This window comes from Plectropomus leopardus, chromosome 15, assembly GCF_026936395.1.
Source record: "Plectropomus leopardus strain MGB_pleo_1.0 chromosome 15, ASM2693639v1, whole genome shotgun sequence".
NCBI classification, from domain to species: Eukaryota; Metazoa; Chordata; class Actinopteri; order Perciformes; family Serranidae; genus Plectropomus; species Plectropomus leopardus.
The window spans coordinates 26,430,044-26,448,953 of NC_142190.1; the positions used below are offsets into that span (position 1 = coordinate 26,430,044).

General features: G+C 39.3%; 1 protein-coding gene across 6 annotated transcripts in view; it reads left to right on the forward strand.

Moving 5' to 3' along the window:
- The window catches only part of gria3a (glutamate receptor, ionotropic, AMPA 3a), an 89,125-nt gene that overhangs the window by 44,836 nt on the left and 25,379 nt on the right, over positions 1-18,910 (forward strand). For 5 of the 6 annotated variants that reach the window (XR_015778974.1, XM_088088734.1, XM_088088735.1 and 2 more), the window contains exons 5-10: positions 7,857-7,910; positions 8,161-8,322; positions 8,682-8,849; positions 10,724-10,828; positions 13,567-13,674; positions 16,837-17,043. Coding sequence is in view for 5 of the 6 variants with exons in the window: in XM_088088734.1 (XP_087944860.1) it covers positions 7,857-7,910; positions 8,161-8,322; positions 8,682-8,849; positions 10,724-10,828; positions 13,567-13,674; positions 16,837-17,043 (804 nt within the window). In the remaining variant the exon portion in view is untranslated. The remainder of the gene's footprint in view (positions 1-7,856; positions 7,911-8,160; positions 8,323-8,681; positions 8,850-10,723; positions 10,829-13,566; positions 13,675-16,836; positions 17,044-18,910) is intronic. The other variant, XM_088088733.1, reaches the window with a different exon arrangement.

Below are 18,910 nucleotides of genomic sequence, written 5' to 3' on the forward strand. Positions count from 1 at the left end.
TGATGCTTTCACAGTTGATAAAGAGTAGGTTTACTGTACTGTGATTACAGGATCTAATACAGAGTCAGTTCAGCGATAGAAAGTTGACAGTTTTGGCGCAATATTTGCTTGCTGCAGTGCGGTTTAAAAATTGTGTAAACCTCTGTCTGTGAAAATTCAACTTCTAGTTTAAAAATATTTGAAGCCTACCAGTGCAGTTTTGGTCACTAGTAGTACTGTAGGGGAATGTGTTTAGCTGAGGAGGATCTTTGTTTTGTTTGTATTTCATCTTTTACCTGCATTAGCATAGGAATGCATGGACACATATACTTTTGCTCACTTTTGTCTGGACTACAGAGAGCAGGAATGAGTATAGTCATTTAGTGTCAATACTGTGCCATAGAAATTAAAAAATGCATCAATAAAAGAGGAAAATTATGTAAATAATGTAATTTTCAAAACACTCTAAAGAGATTGTGCCATTGTTTAAGTATGCAATATTTAGTGTTATGGTGCTAACTCCATAAACAACACTAATAGCAGCAACAGCGCTGACAGAGCTAACATTGTTGGGATAATGGAAGGGTGGGGCTACATTATACGATGTTCTGATGTCGGCCATAACACTGTCATGGTCCCCGTATACACGCAGTGAAAAGTGGTGTTGATGAGCTAGCCAGTGGGACACACTGGTACTCACGTGCACTAACCTGCACACACGGCATGTTTAAAAATTTCAAAGGTAGTAGTATACAAAACATAACTGCCATGAAGTGAACTCTCTGGCACCTTTCTAGATTACTGTCAGTGCAGTTATAACCAAAAAGGAGCTAAAAACCATGAACATTATAGTCACCCTGACCAACTGACCTCAGACTATACTAAAATAATGATTAGTCATGAGGGTCCTAATATATATTTTCAGGAGAGGACACTTTACATTTACTTGTCCTTTGTATTTTCCTGTCCTTTATTTTCCAAGTTGTCCTTGCTAATTTATTATATATGAAACCTCACCTCCAACTGCAAATAAAAATGTGAAAGAACTGCATGAACTGCAATGCCCCGTAAACTGACTGCAGCAACAAGACAACTATCTGTGCTTAGCCCTTCTTTTCCTTTTCCTTAGCTTCCATTATAAACAAGAAAACATGGCTTCTGAACAAAGAAAAACATTGGACTGTAAAAGAGGAAGTTTTTGTGGAGTATTCTTTGTAGCCCAGGCATCCAAAGGAGACCCCAGAGAAGTCTGAGTAAAAACCAACCAAAAAATGAAAAACAACATCAAACATGCGCAAGCAGGGGAGTTGGCAAGTGCACAACTGCAACAAGGATAGTAAGGACATTACAACTTCATACACTTTTTTTTATTTTGTTGATATTGGCATTCAATAAGAAGACTGTGTGAACTTCAGAAGTATGGAGCTGATGGCTGCTGAAAGGAGAGAAAAAACAGACGCTTAAACTGTCAGACTGCACACGGTCCCAGGGACAAAACAAAAAAAAGTGCTTGTAGTGTACCAAATCCATTCAATGAAGTATGAAGGGAAGTTTTATATTTAATCACATTTTAAATATTAATACAAAGACTAGAAATCAGCAAGGACTCTTAACATTTTCTTCAAAATCTGTCTAAAATATTGTGTATTTTTTTGTATAAGGTGCAGGCAGAAAGAAAGCCAGAGGTTTCATAACTACTCTCCATTAAGGATTGAGCTTTATGTTAAGGTCTGCTCACAATAGGGGATTTGGAGCCATGTTTAACTGATCCACAGCCATGTCCTTCCTCTGCTGTGTTTTCTGTCTTTAATGCACTTCTTTGACAGTTAAATCCCTCCTCACATTATGCCCTGTTTTGAGTAGCGTAACAATAATTAGTTGACTGGTGAAAAGGGACAGTCATCAACCTTAGGATGCCCGTTCCAGTTCTGAAGAAGGCAGATGACAAATCACTGTAACAAAGAGAAGCCTCCATCAGTGGGAAGAGAGTCAAATCCTCTTGAAGGCACTTGGGCAGACATCCAGCTCTGTGCAGGACTGTGGCTCCAGTCTCCTTAATTAGAGTCGATTCCCGCAGGAATATTTAGGCTGATCGTCCTGCAGCCCGGCCCGGCTGTGGCCCGCTTCAAACGGCACAGCACAGACCTGCGCGTCCGGACAGGCGGGAAGGAGGAGCCCTGAGGACGGGCAAATAAAGATAATTGAGACCTGAGACAACTGCTCTCTGTCTGTCCCTCCTCCTGTCTGCTCCACAGCGTGAGGAGATGGCTCCATATTTCTGATTATATCGTCCACAGAGAGGTGAATACAAAGGTAAAGATGGAGCAGGAGTCTGTGTGCCGGGTTTATTTGTATCGCACTTCTGGCGGTTGGAGGATGATGTGCTGTGTTTTATTTTTAACTGCAGAGTGTAGGATTTAAAGATAAGAAAACAACACTGGATTTGGAGTCTAAGGCTAGGGATATTTTGACATTTGACATCAGAAAATCGATACCACTCTCAAATCTGTTTGTTATGAGGCTACAACATTAGCCAGTTAGCTAATCTTAGCATGAAGGTGCTATGTGGAGTTTGGTATGCCTTTGAGAGTTAACAGTGGTGTTGAATGTGCTTTATTTCCTTCCCCATAAAACATTTGCAAAGCTGATTTTTTTTGTTGCATTTTTTAAAACCTGTGTTTACGTTCTCGTTTAGTCTTTTTATTTCTCCCCTTAGCAGGCTTATTGCTGGGTTTCTTGGCATGTTATCGGCACTAATTGCAGTCGAAAGAGTAACAAGACATGAAACAATACAGGAATGTGTATTGCATTATTCGCCTGAGTGTATCTCAAGCAAAATAGAGACTCACTCTTAATTTGTTTTCTCATAAGAACTTTTGACAGTCTCTGGAGAATGAGGTCTAGACATTGGAAATTGGAGTTTCCCTTTCACACGTCACACACAACAGGAGGTCTGTGTCTGTTTCAGAAGTGTTCTTGCTCACTGGAAATACTCTGTGTGGTGCAGGTGATAGATGGCGCCCGGGTAGAGCATGCAGGACATGACATGGAGAACACTGCATACTTTGGTCATAAACAACAGTTTCCCACTGTTCCTTACATTTCAGCTTCCCAAGCTTCAGTTCCCAAATCTTGTCATCTTGGCAACGAGAAATTTTCAGTCAGCTGTGGTCAGCTGTATTCATGTAAATGACACTTTTTGTTTTCTTACGGTTTCACGTGAACATTGAATTGGATTTTTATTTAATTTGATAGAGACGATGCAACTTAATATACTTCCAATACAGAGTATGACACTGAAATATTGTATAAAAAGTATATAGGTATTGCTAATTGAACCTGTGTCTGTAGTTAGGCTTTTACATATAGACCTATGAAGTTATTAAAATATTGAATTTTAAACATCATAAAACCACAATGCACTATAAACATGGAAAGCACAATAAAATACATGTACCGCAACACACATACTACAACACACATACTACAATACACATACTATAGTTCATATGCCACAATACATACATGATAACATATACTACAATACACATACTACAGGACATTTACAAAAATACATACATGATAACATATACCACAGTGCACATATTGCAATACATATAGTACAATATGCCAGAATACACATATCACAATACACCAATACACCTACACTAATACCCCTTGGGAATTTTCATTGCAGTTAGCTAAGAGTGTGTACAGCTCAGGTTTACGTTTAGCCAGCACTGGACTTTTGTTGTGACGGACTGTAATATCTGGAATCTTGTGATAGCAACGTCATCAACTCGTTGTGAATTCTCCTGACCATTTCTTGCTCTATTAACACATAAGCACAACTGGACATTTCATGGACTTTGTAATTTTTGAGCTGGCAGGATAACGTTTGTCTAATGTTCAATCCAGCTGATATGGACATTTACATTCTCACACACAGCTCCTCCGGGTAATGTCTAGATAATTTCAGGTCTGCAGCACATATGTGAAAGGGGCTTCAAAAATATTGCACCATAGCGTGACCAGTGGTCAAAAACTCAACAGGGTACCTTTAAGCTGAAAATATAATAGTTGTCCTTTTCTCAGTTGTAAGGACATGTCATGTTTTGGGCTAACTGATTACCGATCATGAAAGCCAACCGCATTTTGGGAGCTGTTTATATGATTTAGCCCTCTTGGTTTGACTCATCGCAGATGCACTTTGGACTGTTGCCAGATGAGCACATTAACTGTAGGAAAAGGATGACAGGGCATGGCACTTAGACTATCCTTTCCATTCAATGAGCATTAAAAATGTAGGAGCCAGTCGGTACAATCAGTGCTGCAGGTTCCCTCTCGCTTACAGGCCGCGGGTCTTCTTTCCCCCTGAGCTGTTTGAAGAAGCTGTTTTGTGAGAAATGGATTTTGACAAAGAGGAAGATACAGGTCCTGTGACAATAGAAGTGTCGGTCTCTCAGTGACGGTAGTGCCTGACCTCAGGATCCCGGTGGTTTCACATACTCACAAAAAGCGATTATCCCAGGGGACCATGAAACTGGAGCATCAGGATCCTAAAAATATTTGTTATGCCCAGATGCTTTTTTCCAGAACAGCACTGCCAACAGAGGGATGGAGCAAATCCCACAGCAAATCAAATGAAATAATCCTTTACAAGAACATGTGTACTGCTCACATAGTGGCAGAAACATCGCTTGAGGTATGTAACTGGTTCATGTTTTTTAAGGTATTTTTCAGACTTAGTTTATTTTCAGAGGATTTATTAAATAGAATGGTGAACATGCATTACCTACTATTTTTTAAGAACCGCTCAGCCAATCAGTTGTGAAGTCTATTTGTGTGAACATATATTCATTTATTTATTTTACAAAAGCTGCATATGGCCACAATTTACAAAGTTTTCTGACTTTAATCTGTTGTCAATATGATAAGTCTTATGTAATTCCATTGTGTATTTGTAGAAACTCTTGTGTTAGCGTGATTTTTTTAGATGCTCACAATGAAAACACAGTGACTAATTATGTAAAACCAGGGTCAAATTGAAAATAATGATAATAATTTAGTGGAAACGGAGCATTTTGCACAAGCTTTCAAAGCTTTTGCAACAGTAAGCAGTGGCGCTGCAATCGGTGCCTGCCTCCCTCGTAAAAATAATCAAAAACAATTAGAGGCCTCTGTGTGCTGTTTTTAAGCTTGAGAAGACTCATTCCCAGTAAATGCTTGTTGCATACAATCAGTTTACTCCTTCAAAATGTATATTTGTATTTTTACGGAAAAGTCAACTAGCCTATTTGAAGAACACTAAATCACATGTATATACAGAATACATTAATACAGGATTGTTGTGGAACTCAAAATTTTAACTGTGCTGTTATTTATCTATGCACATTAGATAGGCTAATTAGTAACACTAATAACAAAAAAAAAGTATATCAGGATGTTATTCTGTAACTCTCATAATAACATAGATTTCAACTAACTTACATACTTACACTGCATAAAGGCATCCATGAAATTCAGTTATAGCTCTTGGTTTTGTGGTGCCATCCCATGATTTTCCCCCATCTGGCCAAAATCTTTGTTGGTGCCAATGTCTGGAAGGAACTTAGTGATTTCAGTCTTGTGTGATCATTAACTGTTCTCATTATGTTCTGTAGCTATACTTATAGCTAATACATGTATGTCAGGAAGAGGTTGTACAATTTTTAGTTTGGAGTTGGCTCATTCATTGATTGTGTAAATGCAGACAGAATCAAACAAATGCCACCTGTTTTAGCAACCAGATATCCCAACTTTAAAATAGTTGTCAGTCTCTGTGCTTAGTGCCAATGCAGTTGTCAGGGGATTTTCTTTTTTTCTCTCCAAGTCAAAACATTTTCAGGCTGTCTTGAAAAGAAATACTTGACACAAAAGCCCAACCTGTCAACAAGATGCACATGAAAATCAACAGTGAATGACTATGAGGCAATATGATTTTTTGGTAGTGGCACTTCTAAAATATTTTATAGGTTTGGTGAGATAGGGTCACTGAAAATCTTGGCATGGCATAGCATAACTGAAAGCCATAACTGAATTTCAGGAATTTTATTATGCTGCTGAAGTACAACAACCTACTTCCATCACTACAATCAATATTGATACGATTTTTATTTAAAAAAAAAAACAAAACACCAGAGCTCTAATTTTCTAAGACTCATAGCACTCTGCTGATTCATTTGTAATGCTTTTCACTTTGTAATACAAACCTTTTTGTCATTTGTCATTTTTATCAACTTTGTAGTTTGTGATAAATTGGCTGCAGAAGCTTGTAGCATTTGACTCCCAGCTGTGGTTTAATAAACCAAAAAACCTGCCATGTGTTTATGAACTTTCCTGGCATTCATTATAACTTTTACCCCTCCAGTAGACAGCCAAATAAAACACAAAAACTCCCACGTTATTATTTGTTTTCATGTGCCTCGCAGCTACAGTAAGCAATAAATGTTTACAATTGCTTATTTTCTAACAGCTAAACGCGGTTTCAGTCAGAAACAGCAGTTGAGGTGTCAGTTTTGGATGCGCATATAGAAGTGTGAAGTCTTGTGCTTTCTGCCTGAGTGTGCTGGTGACAAACGGGAGTTGTAGCCCAGTCTCTGCAGGCACTGCAGCTTCATTTAGTGCTCACTGTGTTGCTGCACTACTGCAAATGAAAAGCTTTTCAAGACAATTTGGAAGACAATAAGTAGAAAAGATTCCAGGAATTTCTGCTTGTGAGTAAGAAACGCAGAATGTGGGGCAGCAGTGAGAGGTGCAAAATGTCGAACACAATGAAATCATTTTTGCACTTCCGAGAGAGGTAATTGGATTTATTGTAGAAATTTGTCAGAGTGTATAAGCCGGTCGGAGGGCCGACCTTGGAGCATCAAGGACATTCCCTCTCTAGAGACAATTAGGAGACATTAAGGCAGGAGTAAGCAGAGGAGTTGAAAGTGCACAGATGTGAGACTCCATGCACTGAATAAAAAAACTGGAACATTTTTGCATCACTGTACGCCCGGCCGAAATGAAAAATATGGAAATAGCACTAGAAATGTACCACGGGGATGCATGTCCTTGTTTCAGTGCTGTTGTAAAAATGTCTCATCTATATTCAAGTCCTCTATAAAATCTCTCCAACATGATATCACTATCACTCTGGACATTTAACATTTAGCTGATTTCAGTGCCTGAATACACTTATATCAAAATTGTGGGGGAGTGTAGAAAGTGAAAAGACAGGGAGAAAAAAAGCATCTATCCACCCCCGCAGTATCTTTTGAAGCTTCTGCGATGGAGAATCAGAATTGAGGGAGAAAGAAAATGCGTGTGAAAGAGTGAGAGCGGTTTGGCTGGTGAGGAAGTTTAAAGAAATCAGCGAGTGCAGCTCTCTCTGTCTGCTCGCTCAGACAGGTGCTGTACAACGTTTTGGGTTTAATTAAGTCTAGTGTGCGACTGAGACAGGCGGAGCAGGAAGAGGCAGACTGTAGAGCACAGGCAGCTGCAGAGAGGGAGAGAGAGAGAGAGAGAGAGAGAGAGAGACAGGGAGGGAGGTTTGCCGGAGCCTTGACCTTATTTTACATGTTGAAGTTAATGGAAAGGAACAAGTGCTGTCATCACAGTTTCTCCCCTCTCTGTGTGTGTCTCACACAAACACACACAAATGTACAAATGTGCTCACGCGCTCCCTCTGCAAATGTCTCTCTAAAATGTCTTTTTTTTCCCCCTCCACTTTCTTTCTACCAACTACTCTGTTATGAAATTAAAGGTCTTTGTCATTTCTGAATCTCAGCCCTCCAAATGTTCTCCGTGTTATGAGATGTGACTCACTGTGTGTCTCCTCCTGCGACTTGTAGGTGGTGACCTCGGGAAAAAACAGCAGAGGATACCATTATATCCTTGCCAACCTGGTGAGAGCTCTCTACATGAAACAATCCAACAAAGCCCAGAACAACACCGCTCAGCGTGATGCAATGCAGTGCAAAGAAATGCAACACTCTCTGTAGTGTAGTCAAACCTCTCAATATGTAGTTACGATAGACTAACAATTGGTTGCAGTAATTAAACAGAACTATAATGATGGGCAAGCGAAAGAAGTTTTTTCTTTGCTGCTAATGATCCCTCATCCCTCTCGCAGCTACTTGTGCTCTTTGCTCTCAGGGTTTTTCCAACATGAGCCTGGACAGGGTCTTTTCTGGTGGAGCCAACATCACAGGCTTCCAGATCATCAACCCAGACAGCTCCATCGTCCAGCAGTTCCTCCAGCGCTGGGAGCGCCTGGATGAAAGAGAATTTCCAGAAGCCAAAAACACTCCACTGAAGGTCAGTGAGGCAGAGCCGCCGATGCTGCAGTTACATTTAATTCAGCATCTTCAAAGACACTTTTTCTCTCCCTGTCTCTCTCTTCAAGTTTTAAGGTAGTAACTCTGCTGAATCTTTTCACTGCTTAAATAACTTGTCACCTGCTTGCCCTTGAACAGAAGCGTCTTTCACACTTGCACAATTTCTTATGTCAATCATAATGCAATGCTTTGATTTTTTTTTTTTTTACATCTTACATCAGTAGCGCTGCTCTCTGTGTTTACTGAGCACTGCTGCGGAGAGGATAACCTTGCTTTGATAGTGCAGTCTGCATGATGTCAGTGGTGCGTCACTGGGGTTTCTTTTGGCCTTTATTTCAGTACACATCAGCGCTGACCCACGATGCCATCCTCGTGATCGCTGAGGCCTTCCGGTATCTTCGACGCCAGCGAGTGGACGTGTCTCGCAGGGGGAGTGCGGGCGACTGCCTCGCCAACCCCGCTGTGCCTTGGAGCCAAGGCATCGACATAGAGAGAGCCCTCAAAATGGTAAGACCGAGGGGTGTTCACTGTCTCTGTAAACAGCTCTGCTTTTGATTTGATTTACCCTACGGTTTAATCTTCAGATTATATCACTCTTCCCTCTATTCAGCTTCAAAAGTTATGGATTTTATCCCTCTGGCACAAGAGCTGTAACAGCACCATGTTTCATTCCATACAACATGTTGAAAACAGTATTATTTTTGAAATATCAACTTTGATTTCATCTCTTTGTCTCAGGAAAAAGTGAAAGCAATGCGCCTCATTCGCCAACCATTTTTAAGATGAAATTTCTTCTCAAAACCATTTTACACATTTTTCACCAAGATTCTGAAAATCACCAATGTTTTCTGATTTTTCTGTGATCTTAGGTAAGAACAGAATCTATGCACACAACAGAGCACTCTTACGCACATTTTGTGCTAACATGTCTGTGCAGAATAATTGGATATTATGTTTTCTTCAATTCCACAATTGTATAACAATATTGGATTTATTTTGCAATAATATTTTAATAACTTATAGGATTTAAAAAAATAATTATTTACATTTAAAAAAAAAAAGCATAATGGCCTTTTAAAACAAGCATGCTACTTACACTTCAAATCAGTTATGGTAAAGGAAACCATGCCATCTAATTATTTGTGATTGATGGCATTAGAAAATATCACAGGCGGTTCAGATGGGACATAAATTGAAAAAGTAGCATTCCGAGTAATTGGTTTTGATAACTTAATTACAGAAATGTAACCTAAAATAGTTCACTGATGAAAACCTTCTATCTCCCTCTTTCTGTCTCTCTCAAACACACGCAGACTTACATACCATACGAACCTTGGAGAGCACCATGGCGCTCGTCTCTATCCCCACACATCCCCACTCTCAAAATTATGCTACGATAATGCATAGAGTTTGTGGTTTGTGTGGTTGATTAATGTGTATTTGTGCATCACATGCATTTGTCTGTGTTATTTTATCTCCATTCCTGAAGCTACTAAATATGACAGCACGTTTGGCGTTCACTTTCTGCCGAAGCTCCTCCACTTAAAAACAGAAGGGTTTTTTTTATGTTTGAGTCCTGTGTTCCACCCCTCTTGAGACTTTCATTTTGGCATTGTTGACTTCATTCTCTCAACTTCTTCTTTAGTTTCTGTGTGTGCACACGGCCCTGCCCTTTTATGGAGTTTTGCAGGGTGTTTACCAATGCTAATTTGGATCAACTGATGTGTTTTTAACATGAAAAGAAAAGTGGATTTATCATTATAAATGACAGGTGTGAACAATTCTGTTGTTTAAGAACATGCAGTGAATCTGACATAATATCCACCAAGTCAAGTCAATATTTATTTGGAAAGTCCATTATTACAAATCATAATTTGACTTAAAGGGCTTTACAGCATTTTGCATTGTCCTGGGACCCTAACAGGAGAGAAGGTCCGAGGCAAGCTTGAGCAAGCCCTAACTATAATCTTTATAAGGGAGGAAATTCTGCTCTTAAATGTGTAAGAGGTGTCTGCCTCCTAGACTTTTCTAAAAACAAATTTAAGAAAAAACAATAAAAAAGATGTTAGTGAATAAGGCCCAATGTTTCCCTTGCCTTAAAAATCTGTAATTTTCCCTGCTTTTAGCACAAATGTCCAGAATTGTCAGCCCTCCATATTGATCTGATTCATCCAAAAACAAACCTCACAGTCACTCCAAGTTCGCCTGCCAAAACAGCTGCCTTCCTAATAGACTGTGAGCATAAAAACATATTGCCAAGTAAAGGCGCTGGAGGGAACTTTTGAAGCCATATATAGAAACAGTTTGTTTTCATGAGGAGTTTGCTCACTTACTGCATGTTAGAAGCTTGTTATAATTTTTTTTTTCTTGTCACCTGGCAGGTCCAAGTACAAGGTATGACAGGAAACATCCAGTTTGACACATTTGGCCGAAGATCTAATTACACAATTGATGTTTATGAGATGAAGTCGGGAGGCCCCAGGAAGGTAAGTGAGCACACAGCCTTGGAAACACCTGTCATTACATAAATTATATGGAATGAAGTACTCTTAAAAGTATTGTCATATGATAAAGATGCTAATGTTGTATGTTTTAGAGTCATTTGACATGAAAGCAAGTTTAAACAAGCTCTGTAAAAGGGATTTTACTTTCTCTTGGCATGTAGGCAGCACACGACTTTTAGGGTTGGTTCTGATTTGAGCAGACGCTGCCAGTCTTGCAAAGCCAGCCCAAATCATGAGAGTGCACATCCCCTCCGAGATTTTAATCTGGAAAACTTCCACTGAGAATCACTCGAGCCCTGCAGATGGATGCTAAACCAATCTACAAACCTTTCGGGAGTGGCAGTTTAGATGATGACATGGCTCAAAAACATCACCAACAGCTATTTAAATTGCATGTTGTGGCTACAAACTCAGGCATTAATTCTACTGCAGGGCCTCACACTGATTTAGAAACAGATTAAAGTTGATAATTCAGAAGATCTCAAAGATTAAAAGAGCTGCCATGTGTTTCAAACTTTTAAATTTGATAGTGAAAACCACTGGCAGCCCAGTGAGTGGTACATCTGTCCAATCAGATGTCTGAGGGGTTCATGCTGATGCCTGAATGAGCTGTCAATCACCTTAAATTACAACAAGCACATTCCTACTGAGTGTAGGCAGAAAACAAGCTGAGTCTAATTTGTGGGCTTGCTTTGCAAGATTATATTTAACTGATGTTTTGTACATTATCTAAATGTATTTATTTAAATGTGACTTTTTGAATTTCAGTTGAATTTTCAGCGTTTTCCACAAGACACAAAACCACCAACACAGTAAAACTCTCCATTATACCTCCCTATAATGCAGCTCTTTTAGTTGTAAGAAGTTTTACAGCACAAATCCCAACAGCAGCTGTCTTTGTAGCATTAAAGAGCACCTGACTTTAAACTGCATGTTTACTTTGTGCTAAGGCATAGAGATCTGTAGAGACATCCTTTGTCCTCTTTTGAGGAAATCAATATCCAAAAGGATGGAATTTATATTTTGGTTATGTAGCCAGTAAAAACCATTTAATTTTACAGGGTTTCCACAGTCATGAAATTAAGTTTGAAATTATTAAATTATGAAAAACTGTTTTCAAGGCCTGAAAATGTTTTGGAATTAATGAAATTTTTTGGAAAAGTTTTGAATATCGAATATAACGTTGTTTTGGGTATTGTTATACACATACAGATGTTCAGATAAGCCATATCCAGATACAGTGTTGGGTCTCTGATCCACTTGGATTGGGGAACCTCACGATGGGGCATGACAGTGAATCACTCTGTTTCTCACAACAATTTATAGACATGTGCACTAAGTCAAAATTTTAATCCAGATACATGTCAAGTTGCCTTGACATCTATCTATAAGATAGAAAAAAGGGGCGTGGTGACTTGAAAAGTTACGGAAAAGTTCAGAAAATCTATTAGTAAAAATGTGTAGTAACCTCAATTTTACACTATATTTAAATAAATACCAGCCATAGACATGGACACAGAAGAGCCACAGCACACATTAGTATTCACTTTGTCCATTTTGTCAACAAGCGTGGACACTTGTTTTGTTCTGTGCCCCGGTTTGCTAAATGAGCTAACAAACCAACTGAGGAGAAGTGCACTCTCTCAATAAACTCATTTAGCCGTTTAGCTCGACAGCTGTAAGACTTGTCAATGCCTGTTAGTTTAGACACTAAATGATTTTGCTGTTTTCTTCAATGCTGCTAACAAAACACAGTCTACTGCCTGATTAGTTTGTAAGCTCGACTTACTAGAACAAGTCTGCTCACAATGTGCATCGACCAGCCCCCTTAAGGGCTAAAAACTTTATATATATGTTTGTCCACAGTTTTTCTGACTTTTAATGATAAAAACAAATAATAAAAACCAAAATTGGCAGCAAAAAAGAACAACATTTGTATTTTCAGTGTAACTTTTAGCATCATGTATCATGCTCCCTCAGTGCCCTGCTTTAACTGGGCAGGCCAAAGGCAAAAACATTGCCGACAACGCCGCGGCTTGGCTAGCTCCCCTAACCCTGAACTCTGACAAGGTCCCCACAAAAAGCTGGCACCAGAAAGGAGGTGTCCCCATACTGTCTACACAGTTCAGCTCACAAGGCAACACACATCACAGCGGCCCGCACATCCAAACTATCTGCAGACAATCTGCAGTGACAACAGAGTGAGTATTGTGCATCATAGCTACCAGAAGTGGGAGGCGTCGACTTCTTCTTGGCTGAATTCATCAGAGTGTAACCGAAATAAACACAATGCAGCCACTGGAATCATCTCAGGTTCAGTAGACACAGGCCAGTGTTTGTTTTTGTTTTAGATTATACTGTGTGTGCTATGTGTTAGTATAAATAGAACAGTAGAGAAACCTACCGCGCTGACTAGAAAAAGCACATTTAGACTATTAGGTTTGTATTAATTTTATCAGTCTTCGAGTGCTCTATTGGTGCTGCTTTCTTGTTATGTAAGAGCGCATTTGCTGAACCAGGAATAGATTACGCCTACTCTGCTGAAGTGTAGCCCAGGTGAAGTGAGAAGCACCACTACAAGCTTTTTATAAAATCCTACATCAGGCAACATGTCTACTGCTGTACAGATAGAGCCAACCAACTCACACGTACTTGGAGGCTCTACTGTGAGATGTCTTTCTGCTTCTTGTAATAAATGTGAACCTCTGTGTTGTTTTCAGATCGGCTACTGGAATGAGTACGAAAAATTTGTATATATAATGGATCAGCAGGTCACCAACGAGTCCTCTTCTGTGGAAAACCGAACAATTGTGGTCACTACTATTATGGTACACTCTCAAGCAGGTTTTAAATGTTTCACCTTAAGATTTCTGCCACTCAAGGTCAAGGTGTCCATTGTTGCAATCTGTCCTGGGAGGGTAGAATTATTTTGTTTTGAGTTGCTTTCCATCCACTCACTACATGTTGAAACAGTCGATTCACAAAGAGTGTTTCAACTGTATCCGTGTGGGTGCCAAAGCATTTTGGTTTTTTTATATTACGGTGGGCTGTTGTAGTAGTGACGTCACAATAACGGCTTTGGTAACGATAACGATATAAAGATAGACACCATCGTATTCACATTCAGTGCATACGTAAGTAAACATGTTTCCCTCTCATTAAGTAATCCGTCAGTGGCGGCGGGGTAAATCAGCTGTGTCTCGCCGGAGACATGAAATGATCTGCGCGCAAGGAGGACATAAACAGCCAAAGGCGGCAACCTTTGGCTGTTTATCTCTTTGTTCAAATTTTCTTTGGCACTGAATTTAAATTATTAATTCTACAACCAGTGCTCCCAGTATACCAGGCTCAGGGTTAGACACAGTGCTAGTTAGAATAGTTCCAGACAGATACCACAGGTTAGTAATCATCAGCCATTTTTAAATGTAAGATAAGGTGCGCCTTATCTTACATTTAAAACCACGGCCTCTCGCTCCTTCTGACTTTGCCTATTATGTTTTCATCTTAGACAAATTCAGAATGTAATAGTCATACATTCTCATTTCAATCTGTCATTATCCTCATGACCAGGCAGGAAGTACAACAGTGAGGAAGTGAGTGAGGAAGGGAAAACAGAAGAGTAGTGTCACTGCATTATTTTCTCACTGCCAGGCATGCCTTTGATTTGAATAGAGACAATTATTATTTTAGATACATCACAGTCATGTCATTAACGTCATGTTGCTTTTCTTACATCCCATGACTTTAAAGTAAAACACCATATTTAATGAAAGGCCATCCTATTATTATGGGGTGCGACTCTTTCATTTTGTTTTTTGTAACATTGTACACAACTGCAGAATGAGAGAGAAGGTAAAGGCGGATGAGTTTGAACAACAATGGAGTAACATTGATGTGAAAGCATCACGTAACAGTCTCCTCTAAAGATGACTTTTAAAGGGGACCTATCATGCTTTTTCACATTTTGTGTCCTATTTATAGTGTTTCAATGAAGCACGTCCATAATCAACGTGGACAAAGTTTCAAATAATGAGATCAACGTATGTAAAACTACCTAATCCCTGTAAGCAAAACCCTCAAGTTGCCGACCGTTCTGGATACAATACTTACTTTTTTGTACTGTGGCTACAGTGTGTCATTGTGTCAAGTCATTTTGGAACAGATTTCTTTATGTGGTCATCCGCTTAAGGCACGCTACTGCAAGTGTTTACATCACATAGCCTGCACTTCTACATGTAGCTGCACACTAACGTCAAAGAAATTTGGAAACTTGGTTGTTGATGTTTCTAACCAGTTTTGGATAATGTTCCTGTTGGAACAAATCTGGTTGTGTTAAAAAGCTTTTATTTGTGATTTCTCACAGTAAAGTAAAAGTACACTGCTAACGATCATGTAGCTACATGCTAACATTAGGGAAACATGTTATCTCTGTTGCTGATGTTGTAAATTTCTCCCCTGATTTTGGATCGTTTTCTTGCTGGAACGTGCTTGGTTGTGTTTATAACTATTTATGGTAATTTTTAACAGTAGAGGGTAGTAGTACTTTCTCCATTACAGCAATTTCCCCAGCTGCAAGTATTCTGCTAACGTACATGTTGCCAATGCAATCTTGGTTGCTGATGTTGTTCATTTCTCTATGATTGCGGATCATATTCCTGCTGGAATTTGTTTAGAAGCTTTTATATGTGATTTTTAATGGTAAAAAAGTGCTGCTAGTCTCTGTTAGAGCCATTCCATGGCTGCAAGGACATTGCTAATGTACATGTAGCTACATGCTATCATAGTTAAACATGTAATCTTGGTTGCTGATGTCATAAATGTCTCACAGATTGTGTCCCAGATTTTGGATTATATTCCTGCTAGAGAATGTCTAGTTGTTTTTAGAAGCTATTGTTGGTGATTTTTCATAAAACGTGCCTTTAATTTCTGTTACTGTCAGTCCGTGGCTGCAGTTACATGCATAAATGCCAAAATATGGAAGACCTGCATCTGGTATCCAATCCCAGCAGATTTGGCTTTTTTGGGAGGGAGGCTTAAATTGACAGGCCCAAAACAGACAGAGGGTCAATACAAGTTTTATAGCACAGTGAGTTTGATGTAAATGATGTGTTTTTGACTATTAAAGCATGTAAACATAGTAGATACCTTATATACAAGTATAAAACTGAAATTAAGCTTAATAGGTCCCCTTTAATGATAGTCAAAGAACCTCTGAAAAACATATTAATGCCATATGACAAGAATAAATCGCCATTGCTGAATATACTCAAGTTGACATTAGTTTGTCGAAAAGAGGTTTGATGGCAAGCATGTTACTAATTTTAATGAAGTCCAAGCAAAGAGGTGATGTGGAACAGTCAAATGATATAATCAAGGCAACAAGCAGATTATTTTATTGTCACAATAGTAATAAATTGTAAGAATGAGTATGACTTTTTATGTGGTCATACAGCTACTCTTCTTTGCACTTGATATTTGTTTGATGAGTGAATTAATCTCCATGTTTTTGATGTGTCTCTCTGCTGTCACTGACGTTTACTTCATGAACTGGAAAAGTGCTCCATTCAGCTTGTCCTGCTCCTTGTGCCACGCTGATGCAAAGCACATGCAACCCCCTGCCTTTTACCCATTTCCAAAGATTTAGTTTGCAGATGAGGTTAGCATGAGGGAGCCCTGACATCCCGCTTTGCCTCCTTTATATGTGTTAGATGCTTTGCTCCTCCCACTGGCCTCGTTGGCCTCTTTACTCCAGCAGCAGCCCGCTTTTTTAGTCTGTTGAGCCCCCCAGTAACATGCCTGTAACTGATACTGTATAGATCCTTTTAACCTCTGCTCTTTTTGTCTTTTGGTGTCCCCCACATGTGTGTTTGTCACCCCAGCATGTGTGCATGCTACAGTACCAGTCACGGCCTTGTGTGACCCTTGAGGTCCGGCCACTGTGGATGTGTTTGTTTCTTCACAGTGAACTCAAAATTATGTCTAATTAACAGGAAGCTCCGTATGTGATGTACAAGAAAAACTATATGCAGATGGATGGAAATGACAGATATGAAGGCTACTGTGTCGATTTAGCTTCTGAAATTGCAAAACATGTGGGGATAAAATATAAGCTGTCAGTAGTGCCGGATGGGAAGTACGGAGCCAGAGATCCAGAGACCAAGACGTGGAACGGGATGGTTGGTGAACTAGTTTATGGGGTAAGTGTCAGTCCGCCTGTGTCGCCCATAAGGGGGAGGGGGTTATATCATTTATCATTTCCCGCAACTTAAAGTGGTAATCTCGAAGATTTCAAACCTAGTTGGTTTGGCAACACTGGTTGTTACTGGTTGTAAAAACAAATGTGGTTTTCTGGTCACAGAGCTCAGGGGGGCAGCAAAACACACTATTATCGTTTTAATAAAGAAGAATTAATCAGGCAATAACTGGACTTTCTCCATTATTCTGTGAGCGACCATGATCTAATTTATACTGCACATGCCATGTTTCTGCAGAGAGAGTAGGTTACCTTGGTAAGTTGGAGATGTGCAGTCTGTTACTTGCAGCTCTTCACCTAACACGCAGACATACCAGGCCGACCGATGAAATAGAAGACTGCAGAGTTGGTGAATGAAACCACTCCGATTGGCAGTTTAGCTCAGTGCACAAGGAAAAAAAATGGAAGAAAATGCCAGAAGGCAAACAAACAGCTTAAGTCAAGTGTGTGTGAGATGTGAGATTAGAAGTAGCTTGTTATAATAAATAGGATTATAATATTTTAGCCATTGAGCAGAATAGGTTCATAACTGTTTGTGTTATTGTGCATTAGCACCCTGTAAATACCATTTTTTCCTTCAACATCAAGTTGTTAAGGTGCTAATTGGCTAACTAGCGTCTTGAATACGTCCTGTAAGTCTCCTGGTTTCCTTTGTTTGAATGACGAATACAGAATACTGCTGCCTGCAAGTTTTCCTGTCACACAGTCCCAGAATATACGTGCTTGCTGGATGCTGGCTTTAATGTTTAATCTCTCGGTGCCACAATCTGCATTTATTGCCAGTAGTTTTCTGAAGTCAGTTTTGGGTGTCTGGAATTTAATAGCGAACTGTGTCTGTCATGTCTTGTTGCTGTAAATGACCATTGTCTTGTCAAGTGCTATGTTCCCTGAAGAACACATTGTGTTTCCTGTGACTCCTTTATGATAAAGGTCACCTTGTATTTCACAAGTTACATACTTTTAATGTGAAGCTGCAGCTGTAGGAAATATTCACATTACATTAGCAGTAACATAATGCAGCATTTTTTCTCTGAATGTCCCTCTTGACACCTTGTTCATAATACCGCAAATATATTAATATTACAATACTTACTTTTTTTAGTGGGCCACAGACTCAATCACCATTGAGACAGACAGACTTTTAATTAGATGAAAATCTTCGAGATTACTACTTTAACCCTTTGATTTTTTCAGATTACTTTTAAGCATAGTAAATGCATTGAAAAATCCTCCACATCTGAACATATGAGAGGTTTTAAAAAAAACCCACTTGGCCTATTTTTAGTCAATGTAAAATATATCCATGCATATTATCCTGTAAAGTATTATCTTGATTAATTTCAGTCATGCAAAAACACACCCGATGTAAAACATCTTTGTTTAATATGTTATACTTTTAATGGGAACTGAGTGGGTTTTTGAAAGCCTTTCGTCAAGTGTAAAATCAGCTAGACTGGTTTTGTCATGCGTCTCGTGGCTCACTCGCTCTTGAACTGGCTTTAACAAGATGATTTGCATCTTTTATGAACCTCAGCTGCTGAATGAATAATGTTTAAAAATATATATAACAGCGCCGACTGGAATCTTAGAAGAAATCTGCGTGCAAACACTGCTTCAGTGCAGATTTTTTCAATTTTACACCTGTAGTTTCTGCTGTTATGGCTGTTTCACAGGGCACTCTGCACTCCTGTAGCCCTTCCATTATTGATAGCTTAGATAGAAAGAGATCATAACAAGTAAAATGGCCATGAGAAGGCCTCTGCTATATTTATAACATCCAGAATAGTGGCCACTTTTGGCTGAGACCCTCC